The sequence below is a fragment of the Pholis gunnellus genome (assembly GCF_910591455.1).
Source record: "Pholis gunnellus genome assembly, chromosome: 16".
Taxonomy (NCBI): Eukaryota; Metazoa; Chordata; class Actinopteri; order Perciformes; family Pholidae; genus Pholis; species Pholis gunnellus.
The window spans coordinates 17,615,965-17,634,478 of NC_136543.1; the positions used below are offsets into that span (position 1 = coordinate 17,615,965).

At 43.0% G+C, this 18,514-nt stretch overlaps 1 protein-coding gene across 1 annotated transcript; it reads left to right on the forward strand.

Moving 5' to 3' along the window:
* Window positions 1-836: 836 nt before the first annotated feature.
* fam49al (family with sequence similarity 49 member A, like) lies at window positions 837-18,173 on the forward strand. Its single transcript, XM_079175508.1, has 11 exons — window positions 837-1,026; window positions 5,013-5,092; window positions 9,143-9,264; window positions 10,896-11,001; window positions 13,829-13,965; window positions 14,073-14,150; window positions 14,406-14,522; window positions 15,810-15,889; window positions 16,264-16,390; window positions 17,617-17,687; window positions 17,795-18,173. The coding sequence occupies exons 2-11, from the start codon at window positions 5,020-5,022 to the stop codon at window positions 17,856-17,858; spliced, it is 975 nt and encodes a 324-aa protein (XP_079031634.1). The 5' UTR covers window positions 837-1,026; window positions 5,013-5,019; the 3' UTR covers window positions 17,859-18,173.
* The last annotated feature ends 341 nt before the right edge of the window (window positions 18,174-18,514 follow it).

The following is an 18,514-nucleotide window of genomic DNA, read 5'->3' on the forward strand; positions in this document are numbered from 1 at the left end:
TCAGCCGCCGTGCGGGAGCCGAGCCGTGTCTTTATTAAGACTCGAGGAGCCCCTTCGGTTTGGTTTCTCTTGCCGGACTACAGATGAGAGCTGTGTGCTGCGCAGTTGCATAAGACGAGCACTTTGCTCCACTTTCACGCCGGCTGACTGCAAACGTTGTGTGTCGAAGAGAAATTGAAACCAGTGGCCAACAAACACACTTCCTAATTCACAGAATGGCATGACCTAATGCTCAGACAGTGAGCACGTGATATATATCTAACGGCTTTTTTTTATGTACATTATGGACGCCAGTTTAAGAGGGAAAGGTGTGTTTGCCGTTTCCGTTCTGCCACTTAGATTTGTTTGCACCTTAGGGCAACCAGCGAGACCGAACGGCACCGCGACAGACATTGTGTGACAAGACAAGGGTAGAGGAGCCGGGAGAGTGCTGCTGAGTGGTGAAATAGAGAAGTGGGGCAGAGAGGAGAGCTGGAGGGGATATTTTTGAGGAACCCATTCTGACGTCAGAGACGAAAAGAGAGAAGGACTTTTCTCTGTTTGTGTAAGTGTTAAAAAAAGATACCGACGCACAACGAGGACGATACAGCCAGAGGGAGAATTAAAAAAAAGGCAGAAATGCAAATAACATCTTATTCTCTTAATACCAACAACTCACCCAGCAGAGTATCTTCTTCTACAAACAACTTGAAATAAAGAGCAGCATCAAGCACACACAGACCAAATAGAGAAAACCACAAGCCTTTAAATAGATGCCTGAAAAAGGAGAAGTGTGAAGTGGACGGAGATACACAGAGGCAGGGGAAGAAAGAGCGAGAGCAGAAGTTTACATTAGTCTCTACGCAGAGCAGAGTGGCAACCAGTGCCACCGTGGGACCGCAGTCGTCGCTCAGAGCCGGGCTAACCTGGGATTTAACAACGGCAACGACTTCACAAAGCGGGGAGGACAAGGACAGCAGGAGGACAGGACGGGGGGAGACGACACTAGAGATAAAGGAAGAGGTATATCGCTCGTAGGAACAGAGGGTAAGAAGAGAGACGGTTGGTTTCTTGATTTCCTGTTTTAAGGTTTAGTGAGTTTTTGTGTTCTGTAATTAATACTGAGACTGTGATTGCTGGTTAAACCACTAAAGATTGGTGCATCAGACCACTGTTGTAAGCAACTGACCCAGAGTGTGCGCAGAGCTGGATGCTTTTTCATTTTTTTTTATCTTCTGCTGAGACGTGCAGACGATATCACCAGGCCAACAGTATCCTGGCAACCATCAGCCGAGCGCTGCTCTCAGGATGGACCACATGCTGCTCCAGACTCAGTGTGTGTGTGTGTGTGTGTGTTCGTGTACCTCTAACACACACACACACACACACTCACCTGCTCACATGTCAGAGAGCTTTCATTGCTTCGTATGAAGCTCTGATTTGAATCTCAGCCTGATTCTCTTTTTCTTATTTATTTTTGCCTTTGCAATCACCTTGTCAGCCTGAGGATGTGAATCGGTTATTCATATATTCATAGCGTCAGTTCAGCGTGCATCTTGGAGCAGGTGGTTTAAAAAGTCAGAGAGTGCGTTTTTTGCGCGTCTGGACTGATGCTCACAGGTTAAAGCGGTGACTCAGCATATAGCTCTCTCTCTCTCTCTCTCTCTCTCTCCGCCTCCCAACAGATTTAGTAGATTTGTAAACGTATAACAAAATAGACACAATCGTTACTTTGGAGAATGTCAGCAGGCCGTCTCAGCGACAGGAGGGTGTAGCTCCATCCCCTCTCTGTCTGTACCTCGGTGCTGCATTGCAACACCCGTTCTTGCTGAGTTACAGTGGGGAAAGGCCGGGCTTTCTATTCTTTTTGAGGGACGGTGGCATCTCGTAAACATGCTAACGCTGGCCATTAATCACTCTTTCAATGGGGGGGGCGGGTAAACTGATAGGCCTCGGCTATGTGCTCACATAGCACATAAACACAGAGGATACGACAGAGGAAGTGAAACTTGGCAGCAGCTCACCTTCTGCTACCGAAGGCCCTTTATGATCGAGAAGGAAAGGGAACGAGGCGGTAATGAAGGAGGGAGGCTTTCACACTCACACAGCTGAGAGTCATTTCTGAATATTGGATTCCACTTGGTTTTTGAGTTTATTGTGTGTTTTTATGAGACACATGTGGCCTCTAAATCCTCTTCCTCTTTGATCCCTTAACATTCATTTTTTCTTAAATGTCCTCTTTAAGTCGCTGTTAGTTTGGTAAAAGCATGTTATAATTCCACAATGTCGATATCACATTTATATTCTGCGTCATCTTGTTCCTGCTCTTTATTGAAGCCGTCTGATGTTTACAAGTGTGACGTTTACGAGTGAGACTACATGTTCCTTATGGCTGCGACGCTCAATCAAATGGTGATAACGTCATATTTGGTATCTGTAGAAACGTTGAAGTCCCCACTAGTAAGTAAAATGTATTTATACAGCGCTTTTCACAGACATAAGTCAAGTAAAATACACAATAAAAACATAGATTACACTCCACTAAACTGTGGAGTTAGATACGTTAAGTATAGATACTGCTAATCTGCTAATCTGTGTTTTGAGAAGAGATACTAGCGATCCATAGATCCATCTCCTGGGCAGGAGTAGCACTTCTCCTTTGCTGTTGTGTGAATACATTTGGGATGAATCACTGTTAGCTAAAAAAAAAAATTCAATTAAATTCATAATTTCCCTTTAAAAATGTTTCTTTTTACACGCTTGTGATTAAGTAATTATAGAATAGTAAAAAGATATGCTTAATATTTAGTGGTAATGAAAATGTGTTCAAAAGGATCCTATTAATGATGCATCCACTTTATAAATTATGACACACAGCTCTCCCTTACATGTTGGAACGTACGCTGCTTTTCATTTTTAAGTGCTGGCTCTGGCCTTTTAAACTTGGTATCAGGTCAAAATCTAATTTTGTGGGACGACACGCCCCAATTTTGAATAATATTTGGCTCCACAGCGCGAGTTTACACTGTCTGGCCCCCGGGGGATTGAAGAGGCTGAGAGCGGGGACAACCGTCATGGTCTTGAATTTTTAAAAAGCCCGACATATGTTGTTATGAACAAACAAGCACGTCGTCCTGTATCTCCTGCCCGTCCGACCCAGAGTTTAATCTAATAAAGCTTGCATCGTCCGTTTCATAAAGTTCTGGCATCTGGCGTTTGGGTATGAAGTATGAAGAGCTCGTCATAAAGTATCCATAGGCTGCTGTGCTTGAAGAGCATTAGGAGAAAGTAGTCTGTACATAGCAGGCTTTTATTGGGTTACTGTGGTGTAACTGGATTAAAACCACTGCTGAGCTCTAGTGACTCTCCATGAGTGAGCTTAATGATTCACTACTGGATTTCGGCCCTCTAATGGAATACAGCATACGCCGCTATGGGATGTGATCAGTGTCATTTGTAACTGGAATGTCTGACTTCGCTCTGGACACATTGCTCAGACAGAAGGATGGAGGAGGAGAGGAAGAGGCGATAATTAGAAAAGTGCAGATGGGTAAAAAAAACATAAATGAAACACTCACAACCTGCTGTGCTCTCTCTCTTTGCATGCTGTGTATTGTTGTGCGGGTTGCCAGGTTCTGCGTACTGTATGCATTTTGTTGTTTCCTCCCGTCCAGGTCGCCAGCCATGGGGAACCTCATTAAGGTCCTTGGCAAGGATTTAGAGAACTGTCCACATTTTTTCCTGGACTTTGAAAGTAAGTGAGCGCCGGGGGCTGTGTGCACGTGTCCGTGTGCTTGAAATGTGTGTGCACACGTGTGCAGCGGAGGTGTTCAGTGGGAGGTGGCCGGGCGGGGGGGTCACGGGAGGTATATTTGGATGTGGGCGGCTGAGTTGTTGATGGTGGGATGGAGTGTTGTTGTGGGTGTGGTTTGTCATTATCAGACGCTCTCTAGTCCCACTCTCAGTGCTTTCTGACGCTGAAAGCTGTTCTTTCCAACGATGGTTTAAATATGCGGCGCTCAGGTAATTACAGGGAGACAAACAAGCATTAGTATGAAATAAAACAAAATATTTTCAGAGAAGAGTTTCCTCTTAAACAACACTGTTCTGAAATAAAAAAGATGACATATTCTGACATTTATACAGTGTATCCGGATTTGACTCCTCACTACATGTAAGGCTGCATTATTATAGACAGTGATTTTATGGGATTAGATTTGGATCAATATTATGCAACAAATTCTCTTAAACACTGAAAAGATTTAATGGTGACACTTTCTCTGACGCCCATTTCATTAATAATACATTATAAAACATAGATATGTTTCATTATCTGCTTATAGCACTGTATAATCAGAGCACTCATGAATATTCATAATGCCTCATAAAATAATCATAAGACTTTATAAAGCATTGTATAATGACTTAAGGTCAAGTATCGACACATATACAGTTTAAAGTAAACAATGGGTTTGTTGTGTTTCAAACTATTTTTTATTCTCTCTCAATTACATTTTTTTGAATATTTTGCTCAGTTTGTCTTAGAACAAATGTAATCCCACATAATGCACGATATAAAATGAGGAATAAATTATAGGATTTTAGTTTTTTTTCAATAATTTTCGTTCTTGGGATAATTTGCTCAATCGAAAGAAATACAATCCCAAATATTTTAAGATTTGTGCCATAACATGTGGAATGAATTTGTACATTTCAATATTTTTTTCACATTTAAATCTGCAAAATCAATGACTTTGTTCTACTCGAAGCGATCTATAAATAAAACCAGGAGTGGGATTAAAGAAGCTCTGTGTCCATGTTGCCATGCTTCACCCGGGACATACTTCCACCATGCCATTCCAACGACCCCCCTCTCATCCAGTCCCTCACCCCCGACACCTTCACCTCTCACACGCACGCACACACACACACACAAACACACACAAACAACTCACACACACACATGTACACGCGCACAACCCCGACACCCGTCCCCTCATCACCCACAGACTTCTCCCCTCTCTCTGTTCCAGGGGGCTCATGGGAAACCTCCTGAAAGTGCTGGCTTGCGCCGAACTTGAGCATGGCCCAATAGTTTTCCTTGACTTTGAACGTGAGACCATCCGCTTCTTATTTTTTTGAGTTATCCCTTTCTCTTCGTTGCCTTTGCTTTCTTTTCCTCATTCCATCGATCTTAGCCGGCCATTGTGTCATCGTTACATCCTATTTTACACCTTTCTCCCTCCTCGGCTCCTCTCCTCCTCGCCCAATTGTTTATCTTTGGATTTCTGCTCCAGGGACTGGCATTTAAAAAGGCTATTTGGCTTCTTTCTAAAGGGTCTTATTCACACGTGCCACATCTTATTAGACGCAGACAGATGCACAATGGCGTCGTGACGCTGTTGCAAAATGACAACAATAATGCTTTGATCTCGACTACTAAGCTACAAAAGCTGAGGGGAAATAAATGGTAAATGCCAGTCCTGTGTGGGTTCCTGACGATGGCTAACAAAAAGTCTATCGTCATCCCTCCACCTCCTCATCTCCTCATCCCTTATTGTGCGACCTATTGTATGTCTGACCTGTCTGTGTGCGTGGGTGTATTGCATTAAATAATGTGCGAGTGAGAGAGTGAGACTGATGAAGAGAAACTGAAAGAAAGAGAGAAAGAGGTCGGTAAATAAAACCACCTCTATCTTCCCCCTTTTTATTAATTTCCCAGTCAGTGAATTCTAAACTTTGCAGTGTGAAAAAAATCCATCTCAACAATTCATGTTTGTACTTAAAATCTTCTGTTGTTGTGCAACACAAAGCCTAAAACATTTGGTGGTAAAAAAAAAAAAAAGTTTGCGGCCATGTTAGCAGCTCTGTGAGGCTCTACGTGTTGAGCCAGATGCTAACATCAGCATGCTAGCATGCACACAGTGACTACATTTACATGCACCAAATATTCCGGTTATTGCTCTTATTCTGAAAAAGACAATATTCCTAATAAGCTGTTTACATGGCTAATAAAAATGAATATTGCACTAGTATTCCCGTTTACATGGCATTCGTATTCTCGGCTGTGTGTTTGACAGGAATCGAAGCCCTAACATGTCGTTTATCACGTCAAACTAGGGAAAAGTGAAACAGCAGGAGCAGCTTGTGCCATTTTGTTTTTTCAAAGTTTTCCACCGGTGGCGGACTTGTTGGACCGTGTAGACACAGCCTCCCTCTTTCATTACTTAAATCGCCTTTTTAAAAAAGGTTGTTGCAATATTTTTGCGTATTGAAAATCCTGTTGATATCAAAGTCCTTCATGTCTAAAAGTAGGTGTTTCTCCTTTCGACCAGAAATGTGGGCTTGTTGTAAACAGGAACGCAAAGTGCCGTAAAAACCCTGTTGAGATGCATATTCCGAATGCGATGTATACATGTCCAAAGAACGCTCCTAAAACCTGAATATCAGCATGTCCCACATGTCTTAATCAGAAAATGCTCAATTTGGAATAAAGCCTTATTCAGAATATCCAAACACAGTGAGTCATATCAAATTCAGAATATTGTCAACTTTGCAATAATAGTGGAATATGAGTGTGCATGTAAACGTAGTCAATGCCAAAAATAACATGCTCATGTGTAGCAGATATACTGTAATGTTGTTCACCATCTCAGTTTAGCGTGTTAGCATCCTTGCTAACTGGCACTGACATGTCGTTATCACGACTAAAAATCCAAACCAAATTTTTCAAATCAAATAATCTTTTGTCAAAAGACTGATTGTGAGACAAAATGAATTGTTGAGATGGGGGTGTTTTGCAGTGCATCCCGATATATTCTGCTACCCCTCAACCACTTTCCCCCTTTAACAGCTGGCTTCCTCCTCTGCCGCCGTCTCCTCCTCCTCCTCCTCCTCCGCCTCCTTAACTGACTGTATGTTACAGTGGGAGTGGGAGAGCTCACTGCTGGCAAGAGACGTCAGCTGTCAAACAGGATGAATTTCCCCTTCATTTACTATGCCTGTGATTCACTTTACTTCAAAAGCAAGTGGAATGAGTCAGACTCAGGCATGGCAGCCCCCCTCCCCAACCACCCCAGTGCCATCTGTGAGCTCTCCTCGACCCAGAGACACAGTCAACTCTGTCACACGGCTCAAAGTTTGGTTTAAACTCTAATCTGAGCTCTCATTAAACTGTTTATGTCTGAATGCTAATTATTATACAGTGTTAAACCTTTTGAAGGATCAAATCTGATGACAAAAATGTGGATAATTTCTCATTTAGAGTTTCCATCTCTAACATGAAAAGTAACCGCTCAATCTCACGGGCTAAATTAAAGCAAACCAGATTCCTTAAGGAAAAGTTTGACATTTTGGGAAGCGACCGTATTTGCTTTCTTTTTTCTTTTAAGGTTAGCTTAGCTTAGCATAAAGACTGGACAAAGGGAGAAACAGCTAGCCTTGCTCTGTCCAAAAGTAACAAAGCACCTATGAAGCTCAATACAGACGTTATATCTAATTAGTTTAATCTGTGCACCCTTTCAAGAAATAGGCCGCTAAATTACGAATCCTACTATGGTGCCGGCATGACCCGCCCTAGTCTGCCTCTGATTGGCCAGCACTCATTCCCTTCATTGGTTGATTGGTTAGAGTTAGGCAATAAGGAGTGGGATTGGTTCGGGTTAGGGTCGGAATATCAGGGTAAATCAAGTCACATGCAGAGTAGGGCGGGTCATCCCCTCACTATGGTAGGATTCATAATATAGCAGCCAGGCTAGCCGTTTCCCCCTGCATCCAGTCTTTATGCTAAGCTAAGCTAAGCTAAGCTAAGCTAACTATCTCCTGGCTTCAGGTTCATATGTAGCGAACAGATATCAGACAGGTATTGGTCTTCTCATCTTACTCGGCAAGAGAGCGAGCTACTCCTTTAATGCAATGAGCATACAGTATGCTCTGTCCATTTAATTATTACTGTAGCTAGTAAACTAAATATGTTGTTGTTTACGAGAGAAATGCACGTTAAAGAGAAGTCATTACAAAAATAGCTGCGCTCGTTATGCCAGCCAGTGTGCACGTAGGGTTGCAAATATTCCATGATTACTATTTCTCTGCAGGGAGGCAATGCCTTCGTGGTGCAACGATAATCAGTGGCGCTACCGCATGCAGAGAGCTGGCTGGGCAAACTCCCACTCTCGCTTTATACCTGAGTCACACATTAAGACGGAGTGTTCGAAGAAAAAGAAAAACAAACACGGTGATGACTCAAGAGGCCACATCCTAAATTGTGTCCCTCAAAACACTTCACTCCTGTACGTGTGCAGCACGCCACATGGGCAAACAAAGCAGAAGTGTGACTGGGAGGCGCCCTGCGGCATTAAAACACTGAGTTTACAGTACGCACACTGCTCAGCGTGTATAAGTGGAACAGAGACAGAACGAGCGAGCGTGCCCAGAGGTTGTCCTCCCTGCTGCTCGTTTATTTTAACATTTCTCACAATTAAACCTCAAGGTGAAACAAAGTCTCTATTTGTAGACATGAAGGGGGAAATAGAGAGTGAGAAAAAGATGGATAAGACTATTATATCAATCTAATAGGACTATTACTCCGACCGGTATCCAGGCCCGTCCAACATAAATCTCCACTGAATGAACAGCTGAGACGATTACAGTTTAGGAGTCGGACACATTGTTTAAGTGGCGCAATCCAGGCGCTTTCACAGTTACATCCTCATACAAATAGTTCCCTGAGGTGAAACTGACTTGTCATCTTCTGGTCTTCATTATATATACACACTGTAATCAAACCTCACTGTGTGACAGAGCGTGGCTTGCAGGTCTCTCGTTATAACTCCGTGGTGGGTAAATTGGATCATTCATTTACGTGGCAGAGTTTTACCTTAGACGGTGAAATGCAGTCATTTTGCTTTTATTGTGAGTACTTATTTATCTCAGGATCTTATCGGGCCTTCTAGGATATCATCTTTTCAGCTCCTCCTCCCTCACTAATCTTCTCTCCTCAAATTTTCTCCCCTCCTTCTCAATTTCTCTCGGCCATCTTTCCTTCCCTCTTTTCTGCCACCTCCCCTCAACGTGTTCCAACCGTACCTTACATCACACTTTCACTTCCCACTCCCCTTCCTTCCCTCTTCACTTTCCTTCCTTCCTTCCTTCCTTCCCCTCACAGATGCTCAGCCGACGGAGGCAGAGACAGCCGTGTGGAACCAGGTCAGCGCTGTGCTGGAGGAGGCTCATGGGATCCTAGCCGAGCTGCAGTCCTATAATGGCGCGGGCCAGGAGATACGAGAAGTGAGCACCAAGCAGTCGATGACTGCTGAACATCAATACGTTCGAGTTTAGTCGAGCCACCGCGCAGTGTGTGTGTGTGTGTGATTCACATGGCCTGCCAGGGTGAAGTTCTGACACAAAGTGTACCATGCAGTATGCACGAGGCACAAATGTGTGAACGTATTTATTCAAAACAAACATCTCATGCAATATGTTGTTTTTTTGGGGGGCAACGCTCTGCTAGAAAACTAGTCTCGATGAACACCAGCTTTGTTGTGCTCGCATTAAGCGACACATTACTGCAAACCTGTTCATTCTGCAGCGTGAATGTTGCTGCCGATGGCTCAGCTGTTGGCATTGTTCTACTTGTTAACAAATAGTTTCCTCTCCTTGCCTCCTAACCTTGAGGACTTGGAAGCCTTTTTTTTAAAGACACTGAGGAAAGACTCTTCCACCTCACTATAATTCATTTAGCTTGACTTTTCTCTTAACATGTGCACCTGCTGAGGATTAGGACTGCGAGGTCTCTACTGACATTATATGTTCAATTAACCAGGGAGAACAATTCAGAATATGGCACGAGCATATGAGAGTCCATCTTTTTAAAAGGATGTGATTATCAGTGGTGCATTAAAGGATAAGTCGAGCAACATTCTGTATTTTTCTTATTGTCAATAAATCCCATGAAAAGACCAAAACCAACAATGACTTGATCCCACTAAAAAGTATTGCCTGTGTAGCGAAAGACAGATAGATAGCTATATACTTTATTCATCCCCAGGGGGAAATTAGTTTGAAAGCCCAACATGCAGTGGCTTATTCCTTTTTCCCTGTAGCCTACAAAATTACGCTCCGACACAACTAAACTGCAGACTCGAAAACTGATTTTTTTCCTGGATTACAGTCGCAGTTTGAAACATGTGGTTAACGTTAACAAAACATAAAACACACAACGAAACTACTTGGTTAGGCTTAGTAAAGTAGGTTTGTTTGACCCAATTGACCTCCTTCCTACGCGGACAATGTTGTGTGGGAACGTAATTTTTAGGAGATCAGGTGACTTGTTAAAAATATCTAAATGAGTCACACCATTGCACTGGGTGACATGTTCCTTCACTACGAGTAACATGTAGTGAGTAAATACACTCTGCTGCTGCTAGCAAATGTGTATTAATCCATAGCTGAAAATAGTCCCCAACAAATGCTCTATTCACTCCTGTTTGAGAAAAATATTGCTGAAAAATCAGTGCCCAGCTGTTAGTGAGGCTTTTTTTCCCCTCGAGTGCTGAGTGCCACAGAAGTGGTAGAGAGAGACAAACTAATATAGTGTTGATTTGTTGACAATAAGAAACACAATGAATAATCTCTTCCTGAGGAGGAATTCTGCTCCCATTTCGTTGTCTGTCTGGTGGATAGTTTGGTTAATTATGTTGAATAATTCATTACAATAACCAAATAATACAGTCATATGTGCCATGTCAATAAAGCTAAAATAAACATTTGATACTAAGTCAATTATTGACGAACTGAAATTGCCATAAAATGGAAGTATTATCAAAGTTGAATGTGACAATGTTTTGCTAAAGATACATTTTTTTTAATCGTTTTTGGAGAGTCACATCTGTGCTTCTGTCTGTGTTCATCGCCTGCAGGCCATCCAGAACCCAGGCGACCTCGCTCTGCAGGAGAAGGCCTGGAACGCAGTCTGCCCCCTGGTGGCCAAACTGAAGCGCTTCTACGAGTTTTCCCTCCGACTGGGTGAGCATAACTATTACATACGGTCTATAGTTATTTCAGGTGATGTAACACACTCCTCTGGTGGTCATAAAGGAGGTCTGACAAGAACTGTAACCTAAATAAATAGAAAGAGTCAGCCAGTCAGAATCTAAGAAGCAAGGCCTTGACTGTGGCTCTAGAAGAGTACATTACTTCACCTCAGTGGGTGAAAGGGTCGTACGGGTAGAGACAGAGGAAGCGAGGACGATTACAAGAAATGAAACAGCAGAAGAAGATGAAGGTGAAGGGTGCACACAGAAAGAAGAGCATCACTCGCACTCCTGTAAAGGCTATAATGAGCTTTTATGGCAAAACCGTAAAACCTTTCTTTGGTCTCTGTTTGTCACATTTTGTGACAAAAATATGTGTGAAAAGGCTGTTTGGAGTGTCACTTAGCATTCACAGTGCATACGAGTGCACAGGAACGCTGAAATGTTCAACATATGGTCTCACAGATACTGCATGGCAACACTAGCTGTTGCTTTGGTCTTTTTGACAACCACTCGACAGTTGCAGGGTGTGAGACGCGCGACGTGTATCGTATGTGACAAGACAGTCGCTGTTAAAACACTGTGACCCTGACACATTGTGTGCGTTTCTCCGAACCTGAAATGAGGCAGATTAACGTTAAGGCGATGAACAGGGAGACTGTTATTGTTCCTTACATAGAGATGACATCATTACATACGGGAACAACCACAGGGACAAAGCCGACATTACAGCTCAGGAGAAGAGCATTGTCTTATCAGGCCTGTCAAAAGGTGGAATAAACTACCTGACAGCACAAGGGCTTATCTAAAGATAATGTTTATGAGACAATAGAAATATGAAGGTAATGGTGATACATGTCATCCTATAGAAGGTGTGTTCCCTGCTGAATGCAGGGCATCAATTGTTTTAATGTTATTTTGTGTGGTTATTTTGCATCCATCAAAGTGATGTTTCTGTGTTTGAGGACATAAAGAGAAAAGAGAAAATCTAATTATGAGCACATACGGGGAAGATGCTCATCTTGTTCTGTCATTGCTGCTTCACAGCTCCACTCCATGTTGCCAATAAACCACCATCGAGGTTTTTACATGCAATTTCATTCCTACACACACACACACACACACACACACACACACACACACACACACACACACACACACACACTCTCAGCCATCTCTGCAGCATCCTGACCTAGCAGCCAGGCAGCCGTTGCTTGGAAACAGTGGTACATGGTGGTCCAGCACAAAGAGAGAGAGAGAGTAGAGAGTGAGAGAAAAGTACGAGCAGAGGAATAGAGTTGGGCTGCCTGCCGCCTCTGCTCTGCCTTCCAATAATAAGACTTCGATCTCGTGGACATCGTGTACTCAGCTTACCGTGAAGAGGGATAACTAATAATTAATGATAATGTATCTGCGCTAATGTATCCATGAGTAATGGTACAACAGATATCTTGTCGCCTTCCCGCCCTCCTCATGGAGAGAACGCGATCAAATATTAATGAGTAGGAGGGTTGTTTATTTCACCAAAGGGGACAAGAGAGAGGTGAAGAGGTCACATGTACAGTAAACAAACAGCTGCAGGGTCTCTCTATCCAAACTCTGTGTTTATATACCCTCAGGAATCAGCAGATAGGGACCATGTGCTCTGTGCTAACAGCAGGAGGGCGAGAGGGGTTTGTGCCCAGGCCCTTCAGATGAAACACTTCATTGCTGTATTTATAGAAGGCCCTTGTAAATCTTTAATGCAGAGGAAGGGATGGGGCCTCGGGGGACTTTGCTTCTGAGGCATTACTACTACAGAGAGCCTCTGAGGTCCGGCTCTGCTGGTGTCTGATTTGTTAGAGGCAGCAAAGCAGTGAAAAGGCTTAGGTTCAGTAGCATGTGTGTGACACAGGGGATGGTCACGGATACCGTAGCCTCAGTGTGACCTCTATGGAGCATCATGCAGACTCTATTCAGTTTGTCTTGTGATGACTGTTAACGCAAAAAGAGAGCTGCTGAACTGCAGAACCTCTGCAACCCGCTCCTCATCTCTGCTTGTGGCTATATTAGCACAACACACCTGAATCTCTGACCAAAGTGTTGGCCGTCGAGGTGCATCGTGGGTAAAGTAGGAGGAAGGAGAATGCAGGAAATTAAAAAAGATGAAAATTCAGGTTTTTCTGCATACATTTTCATCCTTTTTTTGAACCGTCCATGGTGAATGCCAAATCAGTGGAGTGCTCTTTAAAGGATCACCACAGTCATTAGGTTTAATCCTGAGGGGAACATGAATGGACCAAATTTCATAATCCATGAAGTTGAACATTTATATTTTCTGGACCAAAGTGGTGGACCGATGGATCGACAGACCGACATCGCCATCCTTAAAGTCATGCTGACACAAACATCCACATTTAGAATTAACCAGGCATGCTGCCCCAAAGCTTAAGGGCTCTTAATGCTACATTTCTGGTCACATTTAATGTTAAATCTCAGCCAGAAGGACCCTGTTTGAGGACCCGAGCCTTGTCTAAAGGTCTGTTATAATGCCTCAGGCCAGATCCCACCGTGATGGGTCCATTTCTAAAAGCCCAGCAGGACTCCAGTGATATGCAGCGAGGAGGTGACAGAACTGGACTGAAGTGATTTCACCTGTCTGAAGCAGTTTAAATCCTCCTGCTGCTGCTGCTGCTGCTGATCTGGGGACATGAAAGAGAATTCAGATCAAGGCCAGATTAGAGAGAATTACAGCAGTCTGAACGTCAGGAGATAAACGTCTGTACATTAGCAGTGTGTCATGATTCCAGCTTGTTTCTGATATTTAAGTGTGTTTGCAGAGAACGCGCTGCGCAGCCTGCTGGAGGCGCTGACCAGCCCGCCGTACGCTCCCATGCAGCACCTGGAGAGGGAGCAGGCTCTGGCCAAACAGTTCGCAGAGATCCTTCATTTCACACTCAGCTTTGATGAACTAAAGGTGACGGGAGTCATTTTTTCCAGGTCTCATTACAGCCCCTCAGAGACTGACCTTTACTGTAAGTGGAAAATCAATATCATGAATCTCACTCTCCTCTCACCATGCAGATGACAAATCCAGCCATTCAGAATGACTTCAGCTACTACAGGAGGACTATAAGCAGGAACAGGCTGAACAACCAGCAGGTGAGGCCTCGGAGACGTAACACGTGTTGCATGGCTTCCCTTTCTTTCTCTCTTCAATCATTAATGACCCGAGGTGTTCCTTTTCCTTCTAGCAACACAAAGAGATGTACACGCAATACTCAGTTTCCCATTCCAGTTACACAAATCAGAGCCGCTCTCATTGTACCGTCTGGATGACTTGATTATTGGAACTGGCTGCGACTGATGATGAATGCTGTTTAATTTAAAGAAATCCGTTTTTGTTTTGCCACACAGCTGGAAGCGGAGAACGAGGTCAACAACGAGATGGCTAATCGGATGTCCCTGTTCTACGCTGAAGCGACGCCAATGCTGAAGACTCTGAGTAACGCCACCACCAAGTTCGTTTCAGAGGTAAGATGTTGTTCCCAAGTCAGATCTTTAGATACGATTACAGTAACAACACTTGGTTAAGGAGAGATCATTTTTCATGCACTAATGAATTTTGGGACATGTCTTCTTTCAGACTAGTGGAGGGAAAACATCCAAAATACACATTCAGGTGTACATTTTACGAGTTTGTCAATTTGCGTCCGTAGATTTCTCCTAAATTCACCAAAAGTTACCTATTATATAATGGCTCATTTGCGTAATTTAATTAATTTCAGGAAACTTGTAATACAAAAAATACTTTTCTTAATGTAACTAATCAACTGGGGAGGTTTCATGTTGATATCTATTAGTTAAAATGTTTTACCCATTCAACTGTATTCAAAATGTATGTCACTCATTTTATAAAAAATATCTTTAAAGGCCGTTTTTCTCCCTCTGAGCCAGACATCTCCACTTCAGTAGCTCTGACATTCACCAAACCTTCCATTTTCATTCTTATCTATATTCTTAAGGTTGTCTCAAATGGGTTTGTTCATACATCTTTCATAGCCTGATTTATTGAGCATTCTATTCCTAAAAGCTTTCCGAAAGGAAAAAGAGAAAAGAGATGTCCAAAATTCCCTCTGTTGACTCTAATACGTCAACAAAATGAAACAAGACTTTTGAACCTGGCTTTGTGTTTAATGTCCAGATTTCTGTTCTGGAAAAGTTTTCAAATGAGCAAATATTTGATACGCTGAGGCCTTATTTGCATATTAGAACTCTTACAATGTGTCACATTTTGATTTAGAGGCACCAAAGAAATAAATCAGGCGACCGTTCAAGGTAACGTCAAGACGTCCTGTGACTGACCACAGAGCTCATGCAGATCACTTAATACAAGAATACACCAGTGTAGGCTGAAGTGTTTTTTCACTGTAAAAAAATACCTTTATAAGTAGCATTATATTTACACCTTGCCCTTATCAGTGGAACGTATTTAAGGCTTTAATCAATGCACTTGTATACTTGAGTCTTCACCTCAAGGTTGCCCACGCTAAAAAACGTCCCTCTCTCCTTTTCTCTAAGGCCGAATAGATTTTCGTGTATTTGTTTCTAACTTCAGTGCATCTCCACATTTGAGACTTTTGCAAGATCTCGAGGACATGCTGGTTTTTTTGTATTGAACTCTGCAGATGTGCTCAGTCGCCCCCTTGTGGTAGAACATTTTGTTCAATCAGTACTTGAACTACAGACGACAGTGTCCTTGCGTTTGTTAGTGAGGGAAAGGATGAAAGATTCATTTCCAAACACTCTTTTTTTCTCCAGAACAAGACCTTGCCCATAGAGGACACCACGGACTGTCTGAGCACCATGGCCTGTGTGTGCCGCGTCATGCTGGAGACTCCGTGAGTACTTTGCACACTTTCCCTTCTCTCCATCAATCCCGTCCCCGTCTCTCCTCCGCTCCGAAAGGTCAGAAGCATAGATTTTAATTAACAAGCCCTTTCAAAGTGAAACACAAAAGAGGTCGTCTCAAGTTTGAGCCACTAATTCAACAGAGTAGATCGCACTAACTCACAAGAGTCAGAGTGTCTTTCACGCTACGTTTAAAATGTTTAATCTTTATTTGATTTGATGTCTTTATGTGAATAGAAAGTCATCAGCAATTTGTCTCAGCAGTCACGCAGCGCTTCAGTATTCTGACCCTGACTCTGTGTCCTCTCCTGTTCTCATTTCTCTTTGGGGAAACTCCTCTCGTCCATGACTGCCTCTGTCCCAGGGAGTACCGCTGTCGGTTCACCAACACAGACACCATGCTGTTCTGCATGAGGGTGATGGTGGGCGTCATCATTCTCTATGACCACGTTCACCCTGTCGGGGCCTTTGCCAAGACCTCCAAAATCGATGTGAGTACGCACACGTTATCCGTGTTTAGATACAGACGCACGTCTTTGTGATTTCTGCCCTGCGACACCGTGAAGAAGCACTTTCTTTAAGATTTCTATTTGACTCCGTTGGAGACGGTTCACCATTTAGAGCCTTCGTTGGGTTTGCTTCTGCACCCGGAGAGGTACTTTTGCTAATTAACTAAAATGGACATTTTAAACGGAGTGTTTACGCTGCAAGTCCTTGGGAGGCAGACACACACTTACTTCTAATAATACATCATCACAGCGTGGTGCCAGAAGAGACTTTGCCGCTAATAAAACCTGCAGTAAAAGCTGCCTAGTTCTGCCTTTAGAAGCCGCCAAGAATTGTTTTGTTAGTCGTTAAATACTGTTTCAGATACATAATCATGACAAACTCCCCTTCTTCAGTGCTTGTGCACATACGTTTGGGTATCTGGAGTGCCTACCAACCCACAAACAATAAAAAAAGTGAAATAAGACAACCCAGTCAGTTTTCTGTGGGCTGTTCAGAGCAGAAAACATGTGATTCAACAAACCCTTCATTCAGATTTGGGCTTTTTTCAGGGAGGTGGACTGAAAGAGACAGTCAGTGTTTCAGTCAGAGGGTGAATGCAGTATATTCAGACACAGTATGAGAAAAATATAGTTTGTTTTTAACATTAAAGCATGTAAACATGTTCTAGCAGAAGCTCAAAATACAAGTACGAACCTGAAAATGAGCATATGTTCTCTTTTAAGAATTAAAAATTAGTTCGGATTATTTCTTATTAAAAGCTGGCGATCCAGAAAATCAATCGAAAAACAACCCTCGTTATAAGCCTCGTTATTGATCCAGCGGTCTGGGTTAATCTGAGCGGAAGATGATTCGAGAAAGAGACAAAAGGTTCATGTTGTCTTCCGTTTTCTCTAATTTGAGCTCTTTCTTAAGAAGTAGAAATCCTTTGACTCAAACTGCCCGGGATGCAAAAATCCCTCATGTCCTCACAAAGGCCACCACCTGTGAAGACAAATAGACGATGCTTTATGTTAAACAGCAACAAAAGAAGAAGGTCTAACCTTATAAAGAGATGTTTGCTCGTGTATGATACATACTGAACATTAAACACTTTTACTTTTATAAACGCGTGTTTTTGGAGTCAGTTGCTGTAGCAGCAGCAGGAGGACATTACATAGGTGGCTGCTGACCTTTCTCTAACACCCTGTGTTGTCTTTTTGCCGGGCAGATGAAGGGCTGCATCAAGGTGCTGAAAGAGCAGCCGTCCAACAGCGTGGAGGGACTCCTGAACGCACTGAGGTGTGTATGAACATGTGTGTGTGTGTGTGTTTCTGCGACAGAAGAAGACGTGACTGACAAAAGGATCTCCAAGAACATTCTCATTTCAACACGTCTCTCTTCTTCAGGTATACGACACGGCATCTAAATGATGACAGCACCTCCAAACAAATCAGGGCCCTGCTGCAATGAGGAGGAGGACAGAGGGAGGAAAGGAGGAGTGCACTTGAAGGAGGAGAAAGAAGAAGAAGAGGAGGAAACAAACGCCAGTGGCCGATAAACCCGTTTGTTTACAACGAACAAAGGAAATCATCTCCAGGCTAAGAGAAACCTGATAAGAAGAAGAGGAAAAATAATTATATATATTGTCAGCTGTCCATCATTCTGTCTCTCATTTTGTAAAGTAAGAAAAGAGAAAAAAAAAGCCAGAAAAGAAAATATAGATATATATTAAAAACAAGTGAAACACATGCAGCAGATGAAACAGAAGTAGGATTAAAGAGGAAGCTATATTGCAAAAATTTAAGGTCAGAACCGAAGCAAGCTGAAAATGTACAAAAAAAAAAAAAAGGTTCATGTTCCAGCAGTAGTCTGACAAGTATTTTTGCACACAAACAACGCCATCTCCCGCCCCCCTCAGATCTGACTTCCCACAGACTTCCCCGTGCTCCCTCTCACGCTCGGTTTCACCGGAGGAGGCTTTAAGCTCTTGAGGTTGCAGAGTCTCCCTCAGCTGCACTGATCTCCACCTACAGGTGGTTCATGAAGCAATGTGATGGATGACCTCCGGAGATTTGCTTCTACACGTTTTGTTTATTTGCTTGCATCGGTGCAGCTGAAGGAAAGGA